General features: G+C 37.8%; 1 protein-coding gene across 1 annotated transcript in view; it reads right to left on the bottom strand.

Moving 5' to 3' along the window:
- Nucleotides 1-19,908, bottom strand: part of EPB41 (erythrocyte membrane protein band 4.1) — a 273,985-nt gene that overhangs the window by 14,842 nt on the left and 239,235 nt on the right. Inside the window, exon 17 of the mRNA XM_042780280.1 lies at nt 6,390-6,518. Within this exon, the coding sequence (XP_042636214.1) occupies nt 6,390-6,518 (129 nt within the window). The remainder of the gene's footprint in view (nt 1-6,389; nt 6,519-19,908) is intronic.

Here is a 19,908-nt window from a genome sequence, read left to right as displayed (position 1 = left end):
GTCTTCCTTATTCATTGTCCAGCTCTCACATGCATATGAGGCGATTGGAAATATCATGGCTTGTGTCAGGCGCACCTTAGTCCTCAAGGAGATATGGCTTTACATATATACCCTTTATTATGTTGAGGAATTTCCCTTCTATACCTATTTTGCTGAGAGTTCTGAACAAGAATGGATGTTGGATTTTATCAAATGCCTCTTCTGCATCGATTGATATAATCATATGGTTCTTTTCTTTTGTTTTGTTTATGTGGTGGATTACATTGATTGTTTTTCTGATGTTGAACCATCCTTGAATACCAGGTATGAATCCCACTTGGTAGGGATGTATTATTTTTTTGATGTGTTGTTGGGTTCTGTTGGCTAGGATTTTGTTGAAGATTTTTGCATATATGTTTATGAGTGATATTGATCTGTAGCTTTCCTTTCTAGTGGTGTCTTTCCCTGGTTTTGGTATTAGTGTTATGTTTGCTTCATAAATGAGTTTGGGAGCATTCCATCTTTTTCTATGTTCTGGAATAGCTTGAGTAGCATAGGTGTCAACTCTTCTCTGAATATTTGATAAAATTCTCCAGTGAAGCCATCAGGGCCAGGACTTTTCTTTGTGGGAAGTTTTTTGATGACCTGTTCAATTTCTTCTTTTGTTATAGGTCTGTTCAAGTATTCTATCTCTGAGTGGGATAGTTTAGGTAGGTCTCATGATTCTAGAACTTGTCCATCTCTCCTAGGCTCTCAAATCTGTAAGAGTACAGTTTTTCATAATATTCTGTATCTTTTTTATTTCAGTTGGTTCTGTTGTGATGACACCTTTTCGTTTACAATTCTTGTGATTTGGATATTCTCTTTCTTTTCTTTTGTTAGATCTGCCAATGGTTTATCGATTTTGTTAATCTTTTTGAAGAACCACCTTTTTGTTTTGTTGATTTTCTCTATGGTTATTTTGTTTTCTGTTTTGTTTATTTCTGCTCTGATCTTTATTATTTCCTCACTTCTAGATACTGTAGGATTCTTTTGTTGTTCTATTTCTAGTTGTTGGAGTTGGTGAGTTAGAGTGTTGATTTGGTTTCTTTCCTCTTTTTTGATGTATGCATTTATTACTATAAACTGTCCTCTGTATACTGCTTTCACTGTGTCCCATAGGTTTTGATACAATGTATCTTCATTCTCATTTGTTTCTAGGAATTCTTTTATTTTAGATTATATTTGTTCTATTACCCAGTAGTTTTTGAGCAGTGAATTGTTCAGCTTCCATGTTTGTTTTTTCCTTGATCTTCCTATTATTCATTTCTAATTTTATAGCATTGTGGTCCAAGAAGATGCTTTGTAGTATTTCAATGCTTTTGAATTTATTGAGGCTTGTTTTATGTCCAAACATATGGTCTATTCTGGAGAAGGATCCATGTGCACTGGAGAAGAATGTGAATTGTGCTTTTGTTGGGTAAAATGCTTTGTATATGTCTATGAGGTTGAGTTGGTTGCTTGTATTGTTGAGTTCTTCTGTATCTTTGTTGAGTTTTGTCCTAGTTGATCTGTCCCTCTTTGAAACCAGTGTGTTAAAGTCTCCTACTACTATTGTAGAGTTGTCTATTGTCCCTTTTAATTCAGTTAATATCTGCTTCATGTATTTTGGAGCACTTTCATTAGGTGCATAAATACTTATTATCGTAACGTCTTCTTTGTCAATTGACCTTTTCAGCATCATATAATGTCCTTCTTTGTCTCTTATGATGTTTTTCACCTTAATGTCTATTTTATCAGAAATTAATATTGCCACTCCTGCTCTTTTTTGGTTTCCACTGGCTTGGTATATGTTTTTCCATCCCTTAACTCTTAATTTGTTTTTATCTTCGTGTCTAAGGTGGGTCTCTTGTAGGCAGCATATTGATGGGTCTTCTTTTCTTATCCAGTTTGCCACTCTCTTTCTCTTTATTGGTGCATTTAGTCCATTCACAATGATTGTAATTAGTGATAGGTATGAATTGATTGCTGTCATTCTATTGTGTTTTTTTGTCGTGTTATTGGTGTTTCCTTGGTCCATATATTTTTCTGTGCTGAGTTTGGTTTGTTGCCCAATGCTTCCTCTATTTTCTTCTTTATTGTGGGTTTTGTGCTTATTAAACCATATGTTTTCCTTCCTTCTGGATTTGCTTAGGGGGATTGTTAATTTTCTCTGTGGTTACTTTGGAGTACATTCTTATTTCTACATTTTTAGAACAGTGCATTTTGTGAAGACATTGTCCTGTTTTTCTATTTGGATGCTTGTACCTCGAAGTTTTATTCCCTCTAATAGGTTAGTTGCTGTTGTTGTGTGCTGATTGACTTGGTTTTTAGTGTACAGTGTTTTATGGTCTTATTTTGAGTTTCTATTTCTGATTTGGTTTTAGTGTTGATGCCACATATCCTGATTTTGTTGATCTCTGTTGTGGGTTCTCTATTGGAAGGACTTCCTTAAGCATTTCTTGTAGGGTTGGTCTGGTTTTCACAACATCCCTTAATTTCCGTTTGTGTGGGACTGACTTGATTTTGCCCTCATATTTGAAGGATAATTTGGCTGGATATAGGATTCTCGGTTGGAAGTTCTTTTCCTTCAGTGTTTTATATATGCCATCCCATTGCCTTCTCGCCTGCATGGTTTCTGCTGAGTAATTGGAGCTCAGCCTGTTTGATTATTATAAGTAATATTTCTTTTGTCATGGGCTGCTCTCAAAATTTTTCTTTGTCTTTGGTTTTTGAGAGTTTGATTATAATATCCCTCATTGTTTTTCTCTTGGGATCTATCTTTTGTGGGGTTCTATGAGCTTCTTGGACAAATATCTTTTCTTCCTTCATGATATGGGGGAAGTTTTCTGTTAGTAGGTCTTCCACAATTTTTCTCAGTGGTTTTTTTCGCCACCTCTTGTTCTGGAATTCCAACAAGTCTTATGTTGTTCCTTTTCATATTATCCCATATAATTCTTAGGTTCTCTTCATTTCTCTTAAATCTTTGTTCTGATTTTTCTTCATACAGGCTGGTGTCCAGGGATTTGTCTTTTAATTGGGATATGCATTCTTCAGCCAGTTCTATCCTGCTCTTTTGTGCCTCTAGTGTGTTGTGTAGTTCTGTAATTTTGGTATTCATCTTCTGGATTTCTAACTGCTGTTTTTGTATGAGTTTTGATTGTCCATTAATCTTGTCATTTTGTTCTTGAATGATTTTCCTGAGTTCTTCCAGGGAACTGTCTGTGTTCTCCTTGCTTCTGTTTGGGGTTTCCTTAGACTCTTGTAAAGCTCTGTAAACATATCTTCTAAATTCCTTCTCAGGTAATTCTATTGCCTCCTCTTCCTCCATGTTTAATGAGAGCTTTGTGGTTGCCTGTTGTTTCCTAGACATTATGAGGTTGTCTTTAACTGTTGGTTATGTACTGATTTGTTTTGTCTTGGTTTTATGATATAATATTTTGAAAAGGTGGAGCTAGTATATTTTATTTTTTTAGTTATTAATTCATGTATTCTGGGTTGCTCTGCAGTTTTCTTTGTGATGATGGAATCACTATGTGGAATGTGGATATGGGTTTCTGTTTGTTGTAAAGAGGGTTTAGAATTCAAACCGGGAGGCATTATGGTGGCTGAATGTGGTTTCTTCTATCAGATGAGTGAGGTTATTGGTGGAGAAGGTGAGAGCATAAGAAGGAAGAAGGAAAGCTCCCTGTTGGTAGGGCCAATTTCTAGGGCTTTGAGCCAGCTGCTAATGATGATGTTGTACTGTTATTCACAGGCCTGTAGCTCAAGTTCAGCAGAGACTCCAGTTGTCAGGGGGTCGCCACTTTCCACCAGGCTCAGACACATGCAAAAATCCTGCTCCCAAGGCCCCTTGGTGCCAAAAAGCCGATCCAAGACTACTGTCTGGCTCCGCAATTTGCCGTCGGAGTTCCTTCTGGGACCGCCCACCTGCAGCACCAGCCCAGACCGTGATCTGAGGCAGGAGTTCCTCCCAGGGCCCGCGACTTGCATCGCTGGCCCACACCACGATCTGTCGCGAGAGTTCCTCTCTGGGCCTGCCCACCCACGTTGCCAAAGACCCGCTGAGTTTCAGCAGCACTGGAGTCAGGCCAGTGCCCGCTTGGACCCAGTGGTCTTAATATTACTGACAAAATCAAGTGTGGGGCCCCTCAGTGCCACAAAGCTGACCCAAGCCTATTCAGTGATCTGCTGTGGGGCACCTCCCTGGGCCCGCCCTCTTGCAGCACTAAATGGACTCTATGCTCGGATTTCAGCACCGCTGAATGTGCCCACTTGCCCCTAGCTGACCCAAGTTACTGATAAAATCAGGTGCTGAAGGTAGATCCTTGGGGTGATCGCTGGTATGCTGGTGTGGTGTGTCTTCTTCCTTAATCCAGGGAGGTCTTGGATGGTCTCTCTTGCCTGCTGGTTGGAGCTCCCCCAGGGAGGTCTCCGATGTCCTTTCTTGGCTGCCTGTCGTGCTCTGCAGGGTGGATCTCTTGATCTTGTTATTTTTTTTTCTCCTGTCCCTTTCTCCTTTCCAATCCTACTTCCCTGAGTTTGGTGCACTCTGACTCAGTGAGCTGTTCAGAGCACCAGAATCCCCAATTCAAACAGCTGTACCTAGTTTTTCAGGGACTAAGATGCTAGCGGGAATTAACCCAGTGATGACTGATGAGACTACATTTTGAAAAAAGGATTGTATCTTTTCACCATACTTATTCAATCTGTATGCTGAGCAAATAATCCAAAAAGCTGGACTGTATAAAGAAGAATGCTGCACCAGGATTGGAAGAAGATGCACAAACAACCTATTAATATGAGATGACACAATCTTGCTTGCTGAAAGTGAAGAAGACTTGAAGCTTTTACTGATGAAGTTCAAAGACTACAGGCTTCAGTGCAGATTACACCTCAACAAAAAGAAAACAAAAATCCTTACAACTGGACCAATCAGCAACATCATGATAAACAGAGAAATATTGAAGTTGTTAAGGATTTCATTTTACTTGGATCCACAATCAATGCCTGTAGAAGCAGCAGTGAAGAATCAAATGAAGAACTGCATTGGGCAAATCTGCTGCAAAAGACCTTTTTAAAGTGTAAAAAGCAAAGATGTCACTTCGAGGACTAAGGTGTGCCTGACCCAAACCATGGTATTTTCAATCACCCCATATGTATGTGAAAGCTGGACAATGAATAAGGAAGACCAAAGAATTGATGCCTTTGAATTATGGTGTTGGTGAAGAATATACATGGGCTGCCAAAAGAATCAACAAATCCATCTCGGAAGAAGTACAGCCAGAATGCTCCTTAGAAGTGAGAATGGCAAGTCTTTGTCTCACATACTTTGAACATGTTATCAGAAGATACCAGTCCCTGGAGAAAGACATCATGCTTGGTAAAATACAGGGTCAGCACAAAAAAGAAAGACCTTCAATGAGATGGACCGACATAGTGGCTGCAACAATGAGCTCAAACATATCAACAACTGTGTGGATAGTGCAGGGCCAGGCATTGTTTCATTCTGCTGTACACAGGGTTGCTATGAGTTGGAACAGACTCAACGGCACCTAAAAACAACAATACCATTTGGGAATAGGGCTTTATTTGTTATGTTAATGATGTCATACTAGTGTAGCAGTATTTTAAATCTACTAATTTTGAGATATAAAAAGGGCAGATTAGGCACAGAGAAGTAAGCATGAATTGGAGATCACATGGTGATCTCCAAAGAGAAGCTGAGACAAAGATCTTGTCCCAGAGCTTACAGAGAGCCTTTCCCTAAACTGGCACCCTAAATTCAGATATCTAACCTCTTAAACTATGAGAAAATTCATTTCTGTTCATTAAGGCCATCCACTTGTAGTATTTCTGTTATAGCAGTACTAAGAAACTAAGACAAAATTTAAACAAATATTTAAATACTTAAGTTCTTATGTGATTTTAATATTAATTTAAATAAATTTATAATTATTTTCACTGTTGTTTATGCTTTCAGTTATGGTGCTCAAGCCATTTCCATACAGAACCATATCTTATACAATTATAAGAATTCCATGAGGCAGATATTACCATCAGGGGCAAGGTACCAAGGGTATCAACTACTGGCCCATGTTAGTACATTGAGGAGACGACCTGAACTCAAGTATGCTTGACCTTGAAGACCATGTTCTTCATCATTATACTAGACTAATAAATTGAGCAGATATAAGCAATCAGATCCAAGTTGATTTTGCTTTTAATCAAGTATTTTGTGACATCTTTAAATCAGTAATTTTTTCTAAAAAGAAATACACCAGAAAAGAATAACATTATTTACAGCAAATGATCAGAAACACTGTGACGCAAAAAAAGTTATCTATTGTGTTTACTCTAGTCTGGTTCTGAAGCATCACACCATGTCCTACCTGGGCAGCCTCATAAGTGATGGTCTTTGTTTCTGTGTGGACAATAGGGACGTCTTTGGTTGGGATTTCACTTTTCACAGCATTGGCAGTATCTGAGATGGTGACAGTCTGAGTCTTCACCAGGGGAGGCTGTGAAACAGTAAGGAAACAGAGTTACCAAAGTCTTTCAGAACTCTGGGGGAAACAAATCTTCTGACATTGATCTGATCAAAGTGTTAGCTCTAATTAAGAAGGACTAGCTCAATCTCCAAAGGTATTCACTCTGCCCAAGTCTTGGATACTGTTCCAAAGTAGTTCTGACAAGGTATCAAATCATGAAAGATATTAAAGAACAGAATTCCTGTAATCACTTTCATATGCCTAATGGAAAGCTGTAAGATCAGACATGATTGGTGATATAAGACACTTCAGACTGACCTTTAGATTTTGAACATAAAACTATTTGCCAAATAGCAATCACTTTCATTTGTCCTCTGTACTGTTATATTTAAGAAAACCAGCCACATTTCCTCCAATAAGTACAAGTGGTACATGAAATGGCAGCAGGATTGGAATGCATTACCCTGGAATTCATTAACTTCTTTCAAATCAATGTCAGATATTCACTTTGGAGTTGTTAAGAATAAACAGTATTTGGAAAACAGAAAGAAAAAAATCAGTTCTACCACCACCTGGTGATTAATCTCAGAATTTCAAAAGAGTAAAATAGTGGAATATCAAAGGCTTTCTCGTCCATCAGCTCACCTTCCCCAAGACTATAAATCACCCTAAAACTACCATTTGATTGTGGTAAGATTAAGTGGCCATCACCTTAGCATAGGAGATAGTGCCTATGATCATGGAAGCAAGCCCCTGTGAATAGGGTCAGTGGGAGTGGTGGAGTTGCACTATGTGGCTGCAACATAATTTGAGCCTTGGAGTCTCATAAAAAGATCCGTTGCCTCTTTTAGTTAAGAGTATTTGAGTTTTTGAGCATTGTCTGAGAACACTGAAGGTTCTGCACCATTCAAGTCTCAGAAATTTACCTCTTTAAATATTCTACACTTGAACAGAAAAGAACAAACTGATACCAGCTCATAAAGATAAATAGTTGGAGTTTACTCCCAAGAGTTTTGTAAGTCAGTAGGGGAGAAAGCATTTCTAGCATGGAGTTTATTCCTCTGCATAAATTTCTTTGTAGAAACCAAAGGCTTCAATTTTATTCTGTGATTGAAAAAAAGCAGAGAGTCTACCTTCACCACCACTGCCACCTCCTATACAGAACAGACTTTGGCCTTCTCCCAAAGAGAGTCATTAGACCTGTGTCATTGAATCAGGTAACACTACCTGGAAACTTCGAATGAGGGTGGGGAACTGGTTACCCACATGAGAGTCAAGAAATGATCCATTTTGCTTTCCAAGTGGCTCTCCTGGTGTAACATGTTCTTCACCACTCTCTGTGTTTTTTTCACCAAGTTGCAGCTGACAGGAAGCTGACAGTACTGAGAACTTGCCCATGGGGCCCTTTAAAGTACTGGCCTGTTCCTCCTCTCCTATACATTCCCCATTTGGGCCTCTTGGCATCTCCTTAATACCAAAATGGCCAGATGCCCCCTGCACCTTCTCTTCTGTCTCCTTGCTGCTTATGGAGAGGGAGCTGAAGTCAAAACCTTGTGAAGACTCTGGTGGGGTGATCATTTGGCTCTTGCCAAATGTGTGGCCCTCTTGTTCAGAGTCAGGGTTAGTATTCGGCCCCTTTATCACAGTAGCCACCTCCTCTGTGCGAATGCCATTTATATTCTACAAATGAATGGACACATACAAAAGCAAGAAAAGATTAGCTAAGTGGGGAATATAGCGAACTCTAAGAAACAATGATTTTTAAGAAGCCTCAAGAATATTAATACTAATATCAACCAAGTATCTTACTCCCTGAGGTTGTCAACAGGAAGAACTACTGTTCATTATACATGTCAGCAGCTTAAACAATTCCAATCTCATTTTGGACATATTTCTATAACATTGTTAATCTAAGAAATAACTTCAACGTGCCTCATACAGCACACAGCACTTCATATTCCTATGTTCTTCCCTGTAGAATATATTCTCTTTACTGCTGAAGTGAGCTACTTTGCCTTTCCTAAATAACTAACTCATTACTATGTACATAACACAATGCAATTCATAAGTCAATCAAAACATATTCTTGAGGAGAATGATCAGGTTGAAAAAAATGTTTCACATCTCTAAGTCATAGTATTGTCTTGGTTCTCTCATAGAGAAGCTAAAATCTAGACTTTGGTTGGCAGGGACATAAAAGTTGAGTACATCCAACTTACTTACTCTAATCACTGTCATGGCATCAAACATGATATAAAAAAATACTGAAATGTTTCTTTGCCAACAGAATAAAAATGAATGTGAATGACACAACACTTTTAACCCCTTAGGAAAATAAATCCTGCAAACACAGAATTCCCTGCTGGACTAAATGCCTCACACCACAGGAAAAACAATTCTAACTTAAGTACTTCAAAGAAAGCCTGGATGACTAAAAGTGACCAACACAAGAACACTAAGGAAAAGGAAGACACAGAGAGGTGCATAAGAGGTACAGACAACAAAGACAAACACTTTCACACACATAACACTGTATTTTCAGTAAGAACAAACATCAGCCTATGGGTGGATACACAGGTAGACAGGCTAAATGATCAGGTATGTCTAGTTAAAAGGGAAAACACCCATGACCACACCTAAGTTTGGCAGACAGTATTTCTCCATACGTATTTGATCGTGGTATAAGAATGTTCATATCTATGATAGAGCTAATGGGGCAAAGTGATGATAACTTCTTAGCCACAGCCCAGCACCCTGAGGGGAGTGAGTCACCTATGGTCAAGGGACATCAAGTTCAATTGGTATAACATAATACCCAAAAACATCACTCTATTATCCTACTTTGGTAAGTAGTGACTAGAGTCTTAAGAGCTTACATGTGGCCATCTAAGATGCAACAGTTGGTTCCTTCTTGTCTGGAGCAAAAAAGAATGAAGAAAACCAAAGATGCACAGAAACAATTAGTCCAAAGGATTAGTGGACCATGCAAACTGCCTACATGACTCTGAGACCAGTAGAACTAGAGAGTGCCCAGCTACCAATGTCAACCACTTAGAAAAGGATCAAAATAGGAGACCCTGGGTACAGTGGAAGAAAAATGTGCAACAAAACTCAAAATCATAAAAAAAGACCAGGCTTACTGGTCTGTTAGGATGGGTGAAACCCCTGAGACCATGACCCCTAGTCACCCTTTGGGCCTGGAACTGAACTTACTCTCATGGCTTGCAGCCAATCAATAGACAGGCATATAAGGTGAACATTTACACAAGGTAGGTACACTCCTTAGAGCAATCAACCATGGGAGATCAGAAGGGCAGTATTTGCACAGGGAAATAGCTTAGAGGGCAGGAATGCATAGGAAAGAAGGACACAGGGAAAGGGTAACCCCAGGGAGGAAGTGGAAAGAGAACTGTTACATTATGTCATGAAACAAAATGTTTATGAACTGTTGTAAAGAAAATGAATTTTCTCTGTAAAATTTCACCTATATCACAATTTAAAGAGAGAGAGAAAGAGGGAGAGAACCTGGATGAGATAATACCATCCAAAGCAGGTCCAAAGTAGGACCTACTTTTGGACCAATAGGTCCAAAGTAGATGGACCTATTTCTGAAGTTTAAAGAAAGGTGTTCTAGATGGACAAAGAAAAGAAATCCACACTAGTAGGAAAGGATATGAAAAATGAACATTCTAACAGAAGCCAAATGTCATGGCAAGTAATTTTCATGTACTCATCACTAGAAAGCTATAAAGGTCAGAGATTTTGATAAGATTGTTTTAGCATATTATATACCACACAGGAACTTAATACCAGAAAGGTACTTTTAAGAAGGTGTGCCTGGGATAAATTAAATATGCTTGGACAAGCTTACACATTTTAGTATTCAAATCACATTTTAGTATTAAAAAATTGCTGCAGCTCATTAACTTGTAAGTCAGCCTACATTGTGATAAATATAAACCAGTGCTCTATTAAGGCAAGAAAAAAATGCACTGCATTCAAGAACTTCAGTCCAACTTTATTCCTAAACCATCTTGAAAAATGCAACTCGAGAGCTCCTCAAAGTAGCGAAAGCTGAATTCAGATCAGGCAGGTCTTTTATTGGCTGATTATGAATATTTTGTAAGACATGAAAGATGGAATTGAGAGATGATTAACAATGGCTGTTTCTGTCTGCAGATATAGCAGAGATACATAAAACATTCTTGTCAAGGGTGTATGAATTTCCTCATGTTAAAAATAAGAATAATACTAGGCTCATAAGATTGTGAGGACCAAATACAATAATATATATGAAAGCACTCCGTAAATTTTAAAGCACCATGTATCCCACATTAACTGGCTATCTATTATGTGCTAGGGCCTGAGACACTACAATGAATTTGTTTTTATATTAATATACTGTACTACTTTCATGGGCACTTATTTCACTATTTCTTTTGAGTCAGACAAGCTGCTATAGAGCTGTCCAAAAATGATCAGGTGGTAATAAATACAGAGCCTTCTCAAATGGCTATGTGCTAGCCTTAGCATTGTAAAACCCATTCAGATGGTGAGGAACTTCATGGCTTCTTCAAACAATTTTTTCACAACTAAGAAAGCCGACCAATAATCAGGGAAATACTTAAGATATAAAGTAAGATCCAATTTGTACCAGTCTGCTAAAGAAGTAAGTGTCAAGTCTTTCATCAAGAAGCCATTTGTGAAGTAAATATTGCTTAAGTCAGTACTTCCTGGTTAATAGCCTGAAGTTCCTTCAGCTGAGGAAAACTGTATCTATCTATTTTCTTCTTCTTCTCTCTCTCCCTCTCCCTCTCTCTCTCTAAGAATGTATCGAGGAAGCCAAGGGTAAAAGCTGTAAAATCCATTCACCTAATATGTCTGACTCACTGAAAAGAAAAGAAAAGAAAACTGTTAACAGTTGGGTTAGCATTTATAGCACTCTCGCATATGGTCAAATCAATCTCTCCAGTTGGTGTTACTGTCCAAAGATCTTACTGGACTTCCCACCAGGCACATGGAATGCAACATGTGTCAAATTAATCTCTGCTGCCACCTAAGCCCTCATTCCAACTTCTTCCATCACTTCTGTTATATTGCTAAACAGCATTATCATCTATGCAGTCTTTCCTCATCTTCAATGTCTTTCTTACACTCATCTTCAGATCCCCATTGATTACATCATCAAGTCATTTCTATTCTACTTTAGTATCTCCTTCCTATCTGCTTGTCTCCATTCCCACATTTACTATCTTTGTTTAAACTCTGACAATGCTTTACCCAGATTATTACTAATGCCCTAAATAGTTTGTCTTCTTTTCTTCTTTCTCATCTCAAAACCTTTCTTGCATGCATCTTCTATTCTATTGCCAAAGTATTTATTGTTAAATGCAACTTTGAAATTTCAATTTACCAGCTTAAAACCCTTCAGTGGCTCCTCATTGCCTTTTGGTTAAAGTACGGACCCTTTCGTAAGACACAGAAAATAATTCAAACTCTGACCCCTACTTCTTTTTCCAGTTTCATTCTGGTACTCCTCCACACAATCCTTCCCTTCATTAACTCAAAACCATCTGCAGTTCCTAAAACAGAGCATGTTTTCTTTTGCCTCTGTGCCTTTGTAAATATTGTTCCTTCTGCCTCAAAGGCCCTGTTTCTTACAGAATCAGCTCAAGTGTCAGTTCTTATGGAAGTGTTCCCCTGGTTGCCTAATGTTAGGCTAGGCACCATTCCTCTTTTGTTCCTATTGCACCCTGTCATTACTGGTTTATCCATCTCTCTTTCCATCAGTCTATGAGCTCCCTGGGGATAAGAACTTAGCTTACTTAGTTCTCTATATCTCTCTTATACTTGTTTTTTTGCACATAATGGACATTCAGTCAAAACTTGAAATTTTAAAAATTCAGGTGACTTGAAAACTTGTTTTGTCTTATGCTACCCAGTAACTGAAAAGTCATGTTTAGAATGAACATAAACAGTGGTCACTTGATCAGATCCATTGTCTAGTCTAGTCCATCATTTTATCTCCTGTATCAGTAAAATGATCGGAAGGAAGATGGGGCAATCTACTTCCATAGTGATACTGCCTTGGAAACCCAAGGAGGGGTCGCTATGAGTCGGGTCCGACTCGATGGCACATAACAACAACAACAACAACAACATTAAAATGAAGGAGCTTTGGTGGTATAGTGCCTAAGGCATTTGACTGCTAACCAGAAGGTTGGCAGTTCAGACCCACCAGCCACTCTGCGGAAGGAAGACTGGGCAATCTACTTCTGTAAAGATTTACTGCCTTGGAAACCCAAAAGGGGTTGCTATCAGTAAAATGAGGGGAAATTAACTTTTATTGAATGTCCACCATGCTACTATGTTAGTAACATGTTTACCAGGTACTATGTTAGTCACTTTAACATGTTATCTCATTTAATTTTTCACAACTCCACTATGAGGTAGTCATTATCCCTATTTTGTAGATGAATAATCAGGGAGATTAAGCAACTTAGTGCTATTAAGTGATGGTTTAAAGTTAGGTCAGTCTCTGGTTCTAACGCCCATCTTCTTTCCAAAGTACAAGAAAGTGTTATAAGTAGGACCAAAAGGCATGTCCCATTACGTTTGAAAGACTATACCCTAAATCTGACTCTCCTTTTGAGAAGTACAGAGACTGTCCAAAGCCCTCTTAGCAGAATCTGTTCTTAGTATCCAACTTTTATATGTGAGGAGAAGACTGGAAATCCAGCAGGAAAAAACTGTGGTAGAAAGAAGGTATTACGGCTCAATGACATAAGAGGCCAGAATTTGGCATCCACTATCAATGACAAATTTTAACTGACAGTGTTGTGCCTTTAGCTACTACCATAAACAAGGGGCTCTGGATTACGTAAGACCCTTCACAACTGCAGAGACCAAATTAACTTGTAAACCTTAAAGGGATCTTCTCAGGGATATGAATAAAGACATGACTGATTCTGAACCACTCAGTGACAAGTAAATAAAATGGAGGCTTAACATTTCAAAGGTATTAATTCAGATGTTGCTTGTCTGGACTGATGGAAGATCTGTAAGAAGATGCTACAATAGAAAGACCAGCTTCCTGTACAAAGTACTGCAATGACATCTAGTAGGTTTTAGGATAGAAGGCAGCATGTTAGACAACTATGTAATTGAACAGGAATACTATTTGATTGGAGAGTCTTAATTTCATTTAGGCTTCTGCTAAGAATGATAATTCAGTATTTTGTTTGTTTGGAGGAAGGAAACGAAGATTTTCTTTTTTAAAGGCATTTTCTTGAAAACTATTTATTCAAAGGGATTATATCTCAGGATCATCAAACCGTGTGTATTTATATGCCTTTATTAGTTATAAATCACCACTCCCTTGGTTTATAGATCCCAGCTATCATTAAGAGCAGGATGTGGGTGTTTTACAGGTATTTTGTTGCCACTCCATTAAATGCAATCTGGAGTCTTTTTTTTTCCCTCCTAAGTGATTTTTGAAGTAAAGGATTTATGTATTTGAAGAAGCTGTCAAGAGAATCATTTATGCTTTACAAGATTATCTCATCCTACAAGCGTCACAGTGAAAATATATCCTGAAAAGCTTTCTAAAGTTCAGAATCATATAATTTTTTTCTGGAGGGCCTATGTAGTAATTTTCCCCACATACTTTTGGTTACTTGTTCCCAGCTTAGTGAAGTCCAATTTTACCTTTGGGTGGCAAAAGAAAAACAATTCCTGTCTCTGTTAAAAGGAAAACCTTGCTATTGTCTCATTTAATCTTTCTAAAAATTAAAACCCTGGGCAGGCATATAAGAACCAAGCGAATTGCAGAATCACTGTCAAGCCTGCCAAGTGACTTCAGGGAAGCACTTTCATCCTATAGTTGATGTTGGGATGGGGGACGAAGGCAAAAACGCTAACTTCAAAGACTAAACTCTCCTCTCAATAATGTGCTGTGTTTTATTTCTTAACCACTTAAAATCCTATTTTTCTATGTGTGTAATTATGTACATGAGGATATGTTCTAAAACAGTAATAATGGTGGCACAGCAAATGATTTCTTGTTTTCCGTGTGTTTTTCTGTATTTTCTAACCTGTTTAAAATGAACATATAAATACATATTTATTACTTTTTAAATCAGAAAAATGTTACTAAAATTATTTTCCTATGCAAGCTTTTGTATCTGGTTTTAGTAACGAAATAATCTTTAAAACCTAAAGAGTCCTGTAAACAGTGTATAAATGAAGTGCTAACAAATCCTCCAAGCCTTTAAAAAACAGTTTAAAAATAAAACTTAATGGGTTCCCACAAAAAAAAAGGTAGTTAAATGTAAAGAATTATAATAAATGTTGTTGTTGTTGTTATGTGCCATCGAGTTGGACCCAACTCATAGCGACTCCTCCTTGGGTTTCTGAGGTAGTATCACTACGGAAGAAGATTGCCCCATCTTCCTTCTAAGGATGTTAGCAATTGGTAAATAATAATAAAAAAATCTCTTTTCTGAAGAGAATATAACATAAAACTTCGTGATTTAGTGAGTTCGTTTTGAAAGTCAAAGTCAATGATATGGATAATATATCTGGGCAGAAAAGAAACAGCTCAAATTTAAGCTATAGTTTCATTATATTCTATTTAATGCTTTCTGATTTAGAGATGCCAAGGATAGTCTGAGGAATATGAATAAAGATCTGGCTGTATCTGTGACTTAATTTCTCAGTAAGTGTTCTTATTAGAGATCTGCCTCAGAAACAGTCAAGACATCCAAAAGAAATTACCATTCTCTTGCCAAAGTCATGATAGCAATTGGCAATATAAAATATTAAAGATCAAAGTAGCCCAAAACTTGATCTACATCTAAGCAATACCTCTAGATTAGAGACATATGCTATAGATCAACACCGTTATACTTTATGTGCAGAATTCTTTTATATTTCTTAAAATATTACTCTTTGCAAAGAAATGTAAACCAGAGCAATAAAGTCCCTACAGAGAAGGGAGCATTTCTGGAGCACTTGCGGTGGGCCAAGCATGTGGCTGTAACTCAGACTGGTCATCCTTTCACCTGTTGTTGGCAAGTTCTCAACCACGTCCATATTATCTTTTAGAGAGCATCACCAGCCAGAATGTTGAGGAAAGAAACTGTGATAGAAGAAAAAGATTAAAATATGTGCACTATGAGACAAATAAACATTTCTGAGCCAAGATGCTCAGGAAAAGACTGGATAGGCCATTTTTGGTCCATGGTAAGTAAGATATATATTATCTTTTAAAAAAGATAATAGGGGAAACATTTCTGATTAGTTACAACCTTTTTTAAGCTTGATAGATTAAGAAAGCACATCTTTCTATATTGCTCTTATCCATACATTTTGCTTCCTGAAAGTAGTAAATTTTCCTTAAAAGGAAAGTATGAGATTCAGCATACTATCTCTCTAGTCATTTTATATAATAGAAGCCCAAAGTCCAACATGTCTGTTAAATTACTACTGGTTTTCCCATTCTCTGTCCTCTACTCTGCCATTCTGTCAAGTACAATGAGATTCAGGCTGGCCTTCTAAGTACTGCCTAATGGTATGATCAACTTTGAAATGTCACCATCAGCTCTGCAATGACTCTGTGGCCTGGTGAAAAGCAAATGCCTAGGGAAAGTTGAAACATTAAACTTTTATCAGTGTTTCTATACCACAGCAAAAAAGGGATTCATTAGATTTTAAGTAAGATTTATAAAAATAAATTTTGATAAGGAAAAGGGAGAGAGTAGGAGGATGGGGATTGCACAGACACACAAACACCCACAGAGCACATTACCCTTGCTTTGCAAACCCAGTAAGAAAGGCTTTGCACTGCAATTGCCCACAGAACCAGCAGGAATCGAGGTTATCTTGCTAAACACAGAAGGAAGATACCCAGCAGAAGAGTCCAGCTCCTGGTTCTTAACTAAAGCAAACGATAAATATTACAGATAATGAATAATAAATATTACCAACAGTGTATTTAAATAATATCCCCAAAAGGTCCACAACATGCAAACTGAAAAGAGGTAGAATCCAGTCCTGATAAGATCAGTTAATTGCGAGTGCTTTGTTTCCATGTTCCGCTTATGTCTTAGCAAAGACTGGCTGTAAATGCCTAAGGAAAAAGCTCTAAAAAGTGAAAAACATGTCTTTATACATGAATATTTTTCATATTTTGAAAAATTATTAACATCAGTATTTCTCTTGGTTGTATAATAATCAAAGGAACATGAAACCTTTTGACTTAAAAAAAAATTAAAGTCAAAACAAATGCTTTTAAATGGGCACTTGCAATAAAAGATAAATCAGATGTGGTAACAACTTCCTTTGCAAAAGCCATGTGTAAACAGCACATAAAGATGGTAAGTCAAGCAGCAATAGCCCATTCTTCAGCCAAAAAAGGAAACAAAAGAAGAAAGAAGAACAAAAATTACTGAAAAGTAAAACATTCCCTTAGGCCTCCCACCCCCACCCCAAAGGCCTCATAAATAATAGCTTTGATTATTTACACTTTTGGTAGAAAACTCAGGCCAAATGGCAGCTTAAAAAGGAAAGTCATAATATACATGGGGATAAACTAACAACAGAGTAACCATGTTGCTAGCAAAATAATTGTTTTCAATCTTTCCTCTCTAGTGTGCCATTCTTTATCATGCAATCCATTTCTTTTCATGCTAATTTTTCTCTCTTGGCTAGAACCCCACTTCCCTCTCCCCCCCCCCCTTTTTTAAGTTTGGCATGCTACTGGTCCTTAGCTAGAAATATATCTTTGTAGTGTTCACTAGTTTCTCCACAAAACTCAGTTATTTTCATGGTCCACTGGTACTCTCTGTATATAAAGATTATCTCTGGATATCTGGAAAGAGGAGTATATTCAGGAAGACGTTGGCTTTTACTAAAATAGAGTTGATAGAATTGTTTGTTACAGGAGAGTCACTCCACAATGCAGCCTTTCCATGGTTTTCACAAATGCCAGCAAATGAAATTTGCCAGTGACAGTAATTCTTCAAATAGTTTTTAGAATGTCCCAAATAATGCTGTTATTAGATTATCCCCAGAATAGGTGAATGTAAAGGAAAACAGCTGAAAAGTCCGTGCCTGATGCAAAATTTTGACTATTAAATAATAGAAAATTTTGCCTTTATACTGCACTCACCAGCAAGAACTCCACAGATGAAATGAATATTCTCAAACCTGAATAGAGCTATAAAAGTCAAAGTGCTTGAGCAAATATTAAAGTTACACTAAACATGTCTGGGAGACAAGAAGCCCTTAGTGACCAATTTCATTTCATAATATTATGAAGGATCATGTTTGGGAAGGATGGAGAGGGAGAGAAAAGGGGTGTCACCAGCATAAAAACATTTGCCATTTAGTTGGTCAGATTTAGTATAGAGCAAATTAAATTCATTTGACAAAATTTCTTAAAGTCCAAATTTTAAAAATGATTCAAGTAATAATAAGCATTAAATTTTTTTTCAGCCCAATTTGGTAACTAGAAAACAGCATCTTGATTCCACAGAACTAAGCACAAGAGAAAACTATTATTAGATGCTAACTAGCCTTCTCTGCCTGAAAAATTCTGTAATAATGACAATTACTTTCCATGTTAACATTTTCAACCACATCCTAAGAGGATAGTAGCTTTGGACAAACACTACAATTTTTTTTTTTTTTTTTTATTGTTCAGATATGGCCACAAGGTACATACTTTGAACTAGTAAATAGAGCACTCCAAAACTTGGAGTGTTCTTTTTAAGTAATCTTCTGGGACAATACAGTGTTATAAAATCTACAGCTGTGAGAGGAGATACGGTTTACCCAAGGTAAAGAAAGAGATAAATTGATACACCTTTGGTTAATTCCACACTACAGGAGCAAGCTCTCATCACACCCACACATGCTCCATTATTCACTCTTCAATATGATCAGAGTGGCAATACTGGATGGTTAATAACTACTAATCTGTACAGTGCTTTAAAAGAAAAAAACAAAAGAAAAATTCAGCATATTAAAAATGCTTCTAACAGATCTGACAATTACATGTATTATAAAAACCAAACCAAACTCACTGCCGTCAAGTCAGATCCGACTCATAGCGACCCCTCCTTGGGTTTCCGAGGCGGTATTACTACAGAAGTAGATTGCCCAACCTTCCTTCCGAGGAGTGGCCGGTGGGTTTGAACTGTCAGCCTTCTGGTTAGCAGTTAAATGCCTTAGGCACTATGCTACCAGAGTTCTTACATGTATTATAGCAATGGGAATTGCTATACATAGACACACCCGCTACAGAAAATACGGGAGGGAGGGGAAAGAACCTCTGCTTCAGCTGATCACCAAGAGACAGCTGTCAGCCAGCCTTACTAGAAAAGTTCTCGTTTTTCCATATTCACTGTCTTCTCTGTGGCCCAGTAATTGTCTTTTGCTCAGTCCTAAAACAGAGATAAGCTGTCAATGTGTGTTCAGTTGTGAGATTAGTGTTTTAAATCAGCTTTGAATTCATTTATTTGTACCAAGTTTTAAAAATAACTTTTTTCTCACCAACACTTAATCAAAGCTGATTTAAAACATTAATACTCTCACAACTGAACACACATTGACAGCTTATCTCTGTATTAGGACTGAGCAAAAGATAATTACTGGGCCACAGAGAAGACAGTGAATATGAAAAAACAAGAGAACTTTTCTAGTAAGGCTGGCTGACAGCTGTCTCTTGGTGACCAGCTGAAGCAGAGGTTCTTTCCCCTCCCTCCCGTATTTTTTGTAGTGGGTGTGTCTATGTATAGCAATTCCCATTGCCACTGAGTCAATTCTGACTTACAGTGATCCTGTATGACAGAGTAGAACTGCCCTATAGAGTTTCCAAGGCTGTAATCTATGGAAGCAGACTGCTACATCCTTCTCCTGTGCAGGGGCTGGTGGGTTGGAACCTCCAACCTTTGGACGAGCAGCCAAGTGCTTAATCACTGTGCCACCACGGCTCCTCTGTATAGCATCAAAACAATAAAATAACTGTTGCCACCAAGTTGATTCTGACTTATAATGACCCTACAGGACAGAGCAGAAGTTCCTCATAGGGTTTCCAAGACTGTAATCTTTATGGATGCAGACTGCCACATCTTGCTCCCGCTTGGGTTTGAACCTTGAACCACTGACCTTTTGGTTGGAAACTGAACACTTAACCACCATGCCACCAGGACTCTTGTATAGCATTAAAACATGTTGTTGAGTTGATTCCAATTTATAATGACCCTACAGGACAGAGTAGAACTGCCTCCTAGGGTTTCTAAGGCTGTAATCCTTATGGAAGCAGACTGCCACATCTTTCTCCTGCACAGTGGCTGATGAATTCCAACTGTTCACCTTTCGGATGGCAGCCGAGCACTTTAACCACTGCTCTACCAGG

This window comes from Orycteropus afer, unplaced genomic scaffold, assembly GCF_000298275.1.
Source record: "Orycteropus afer afer isolate SDZICR_OR568_19922 unplaced genomic scaffold, OryAfe1.0 scaffold00031, whole genome shotgun sequence".
NCBI classification, from domain to species: Eukaryota; Metazoa; Chordata; class Mammalia; order Tubulidentata; family Orycteropodidae; genus Orycteropus; species Orycteropus afer.
The sequence above is the reverse complement of the archived record's forward strand: the minus strand, read 5'-3'. Positions and strand labels throughout refer to the sequence as shown.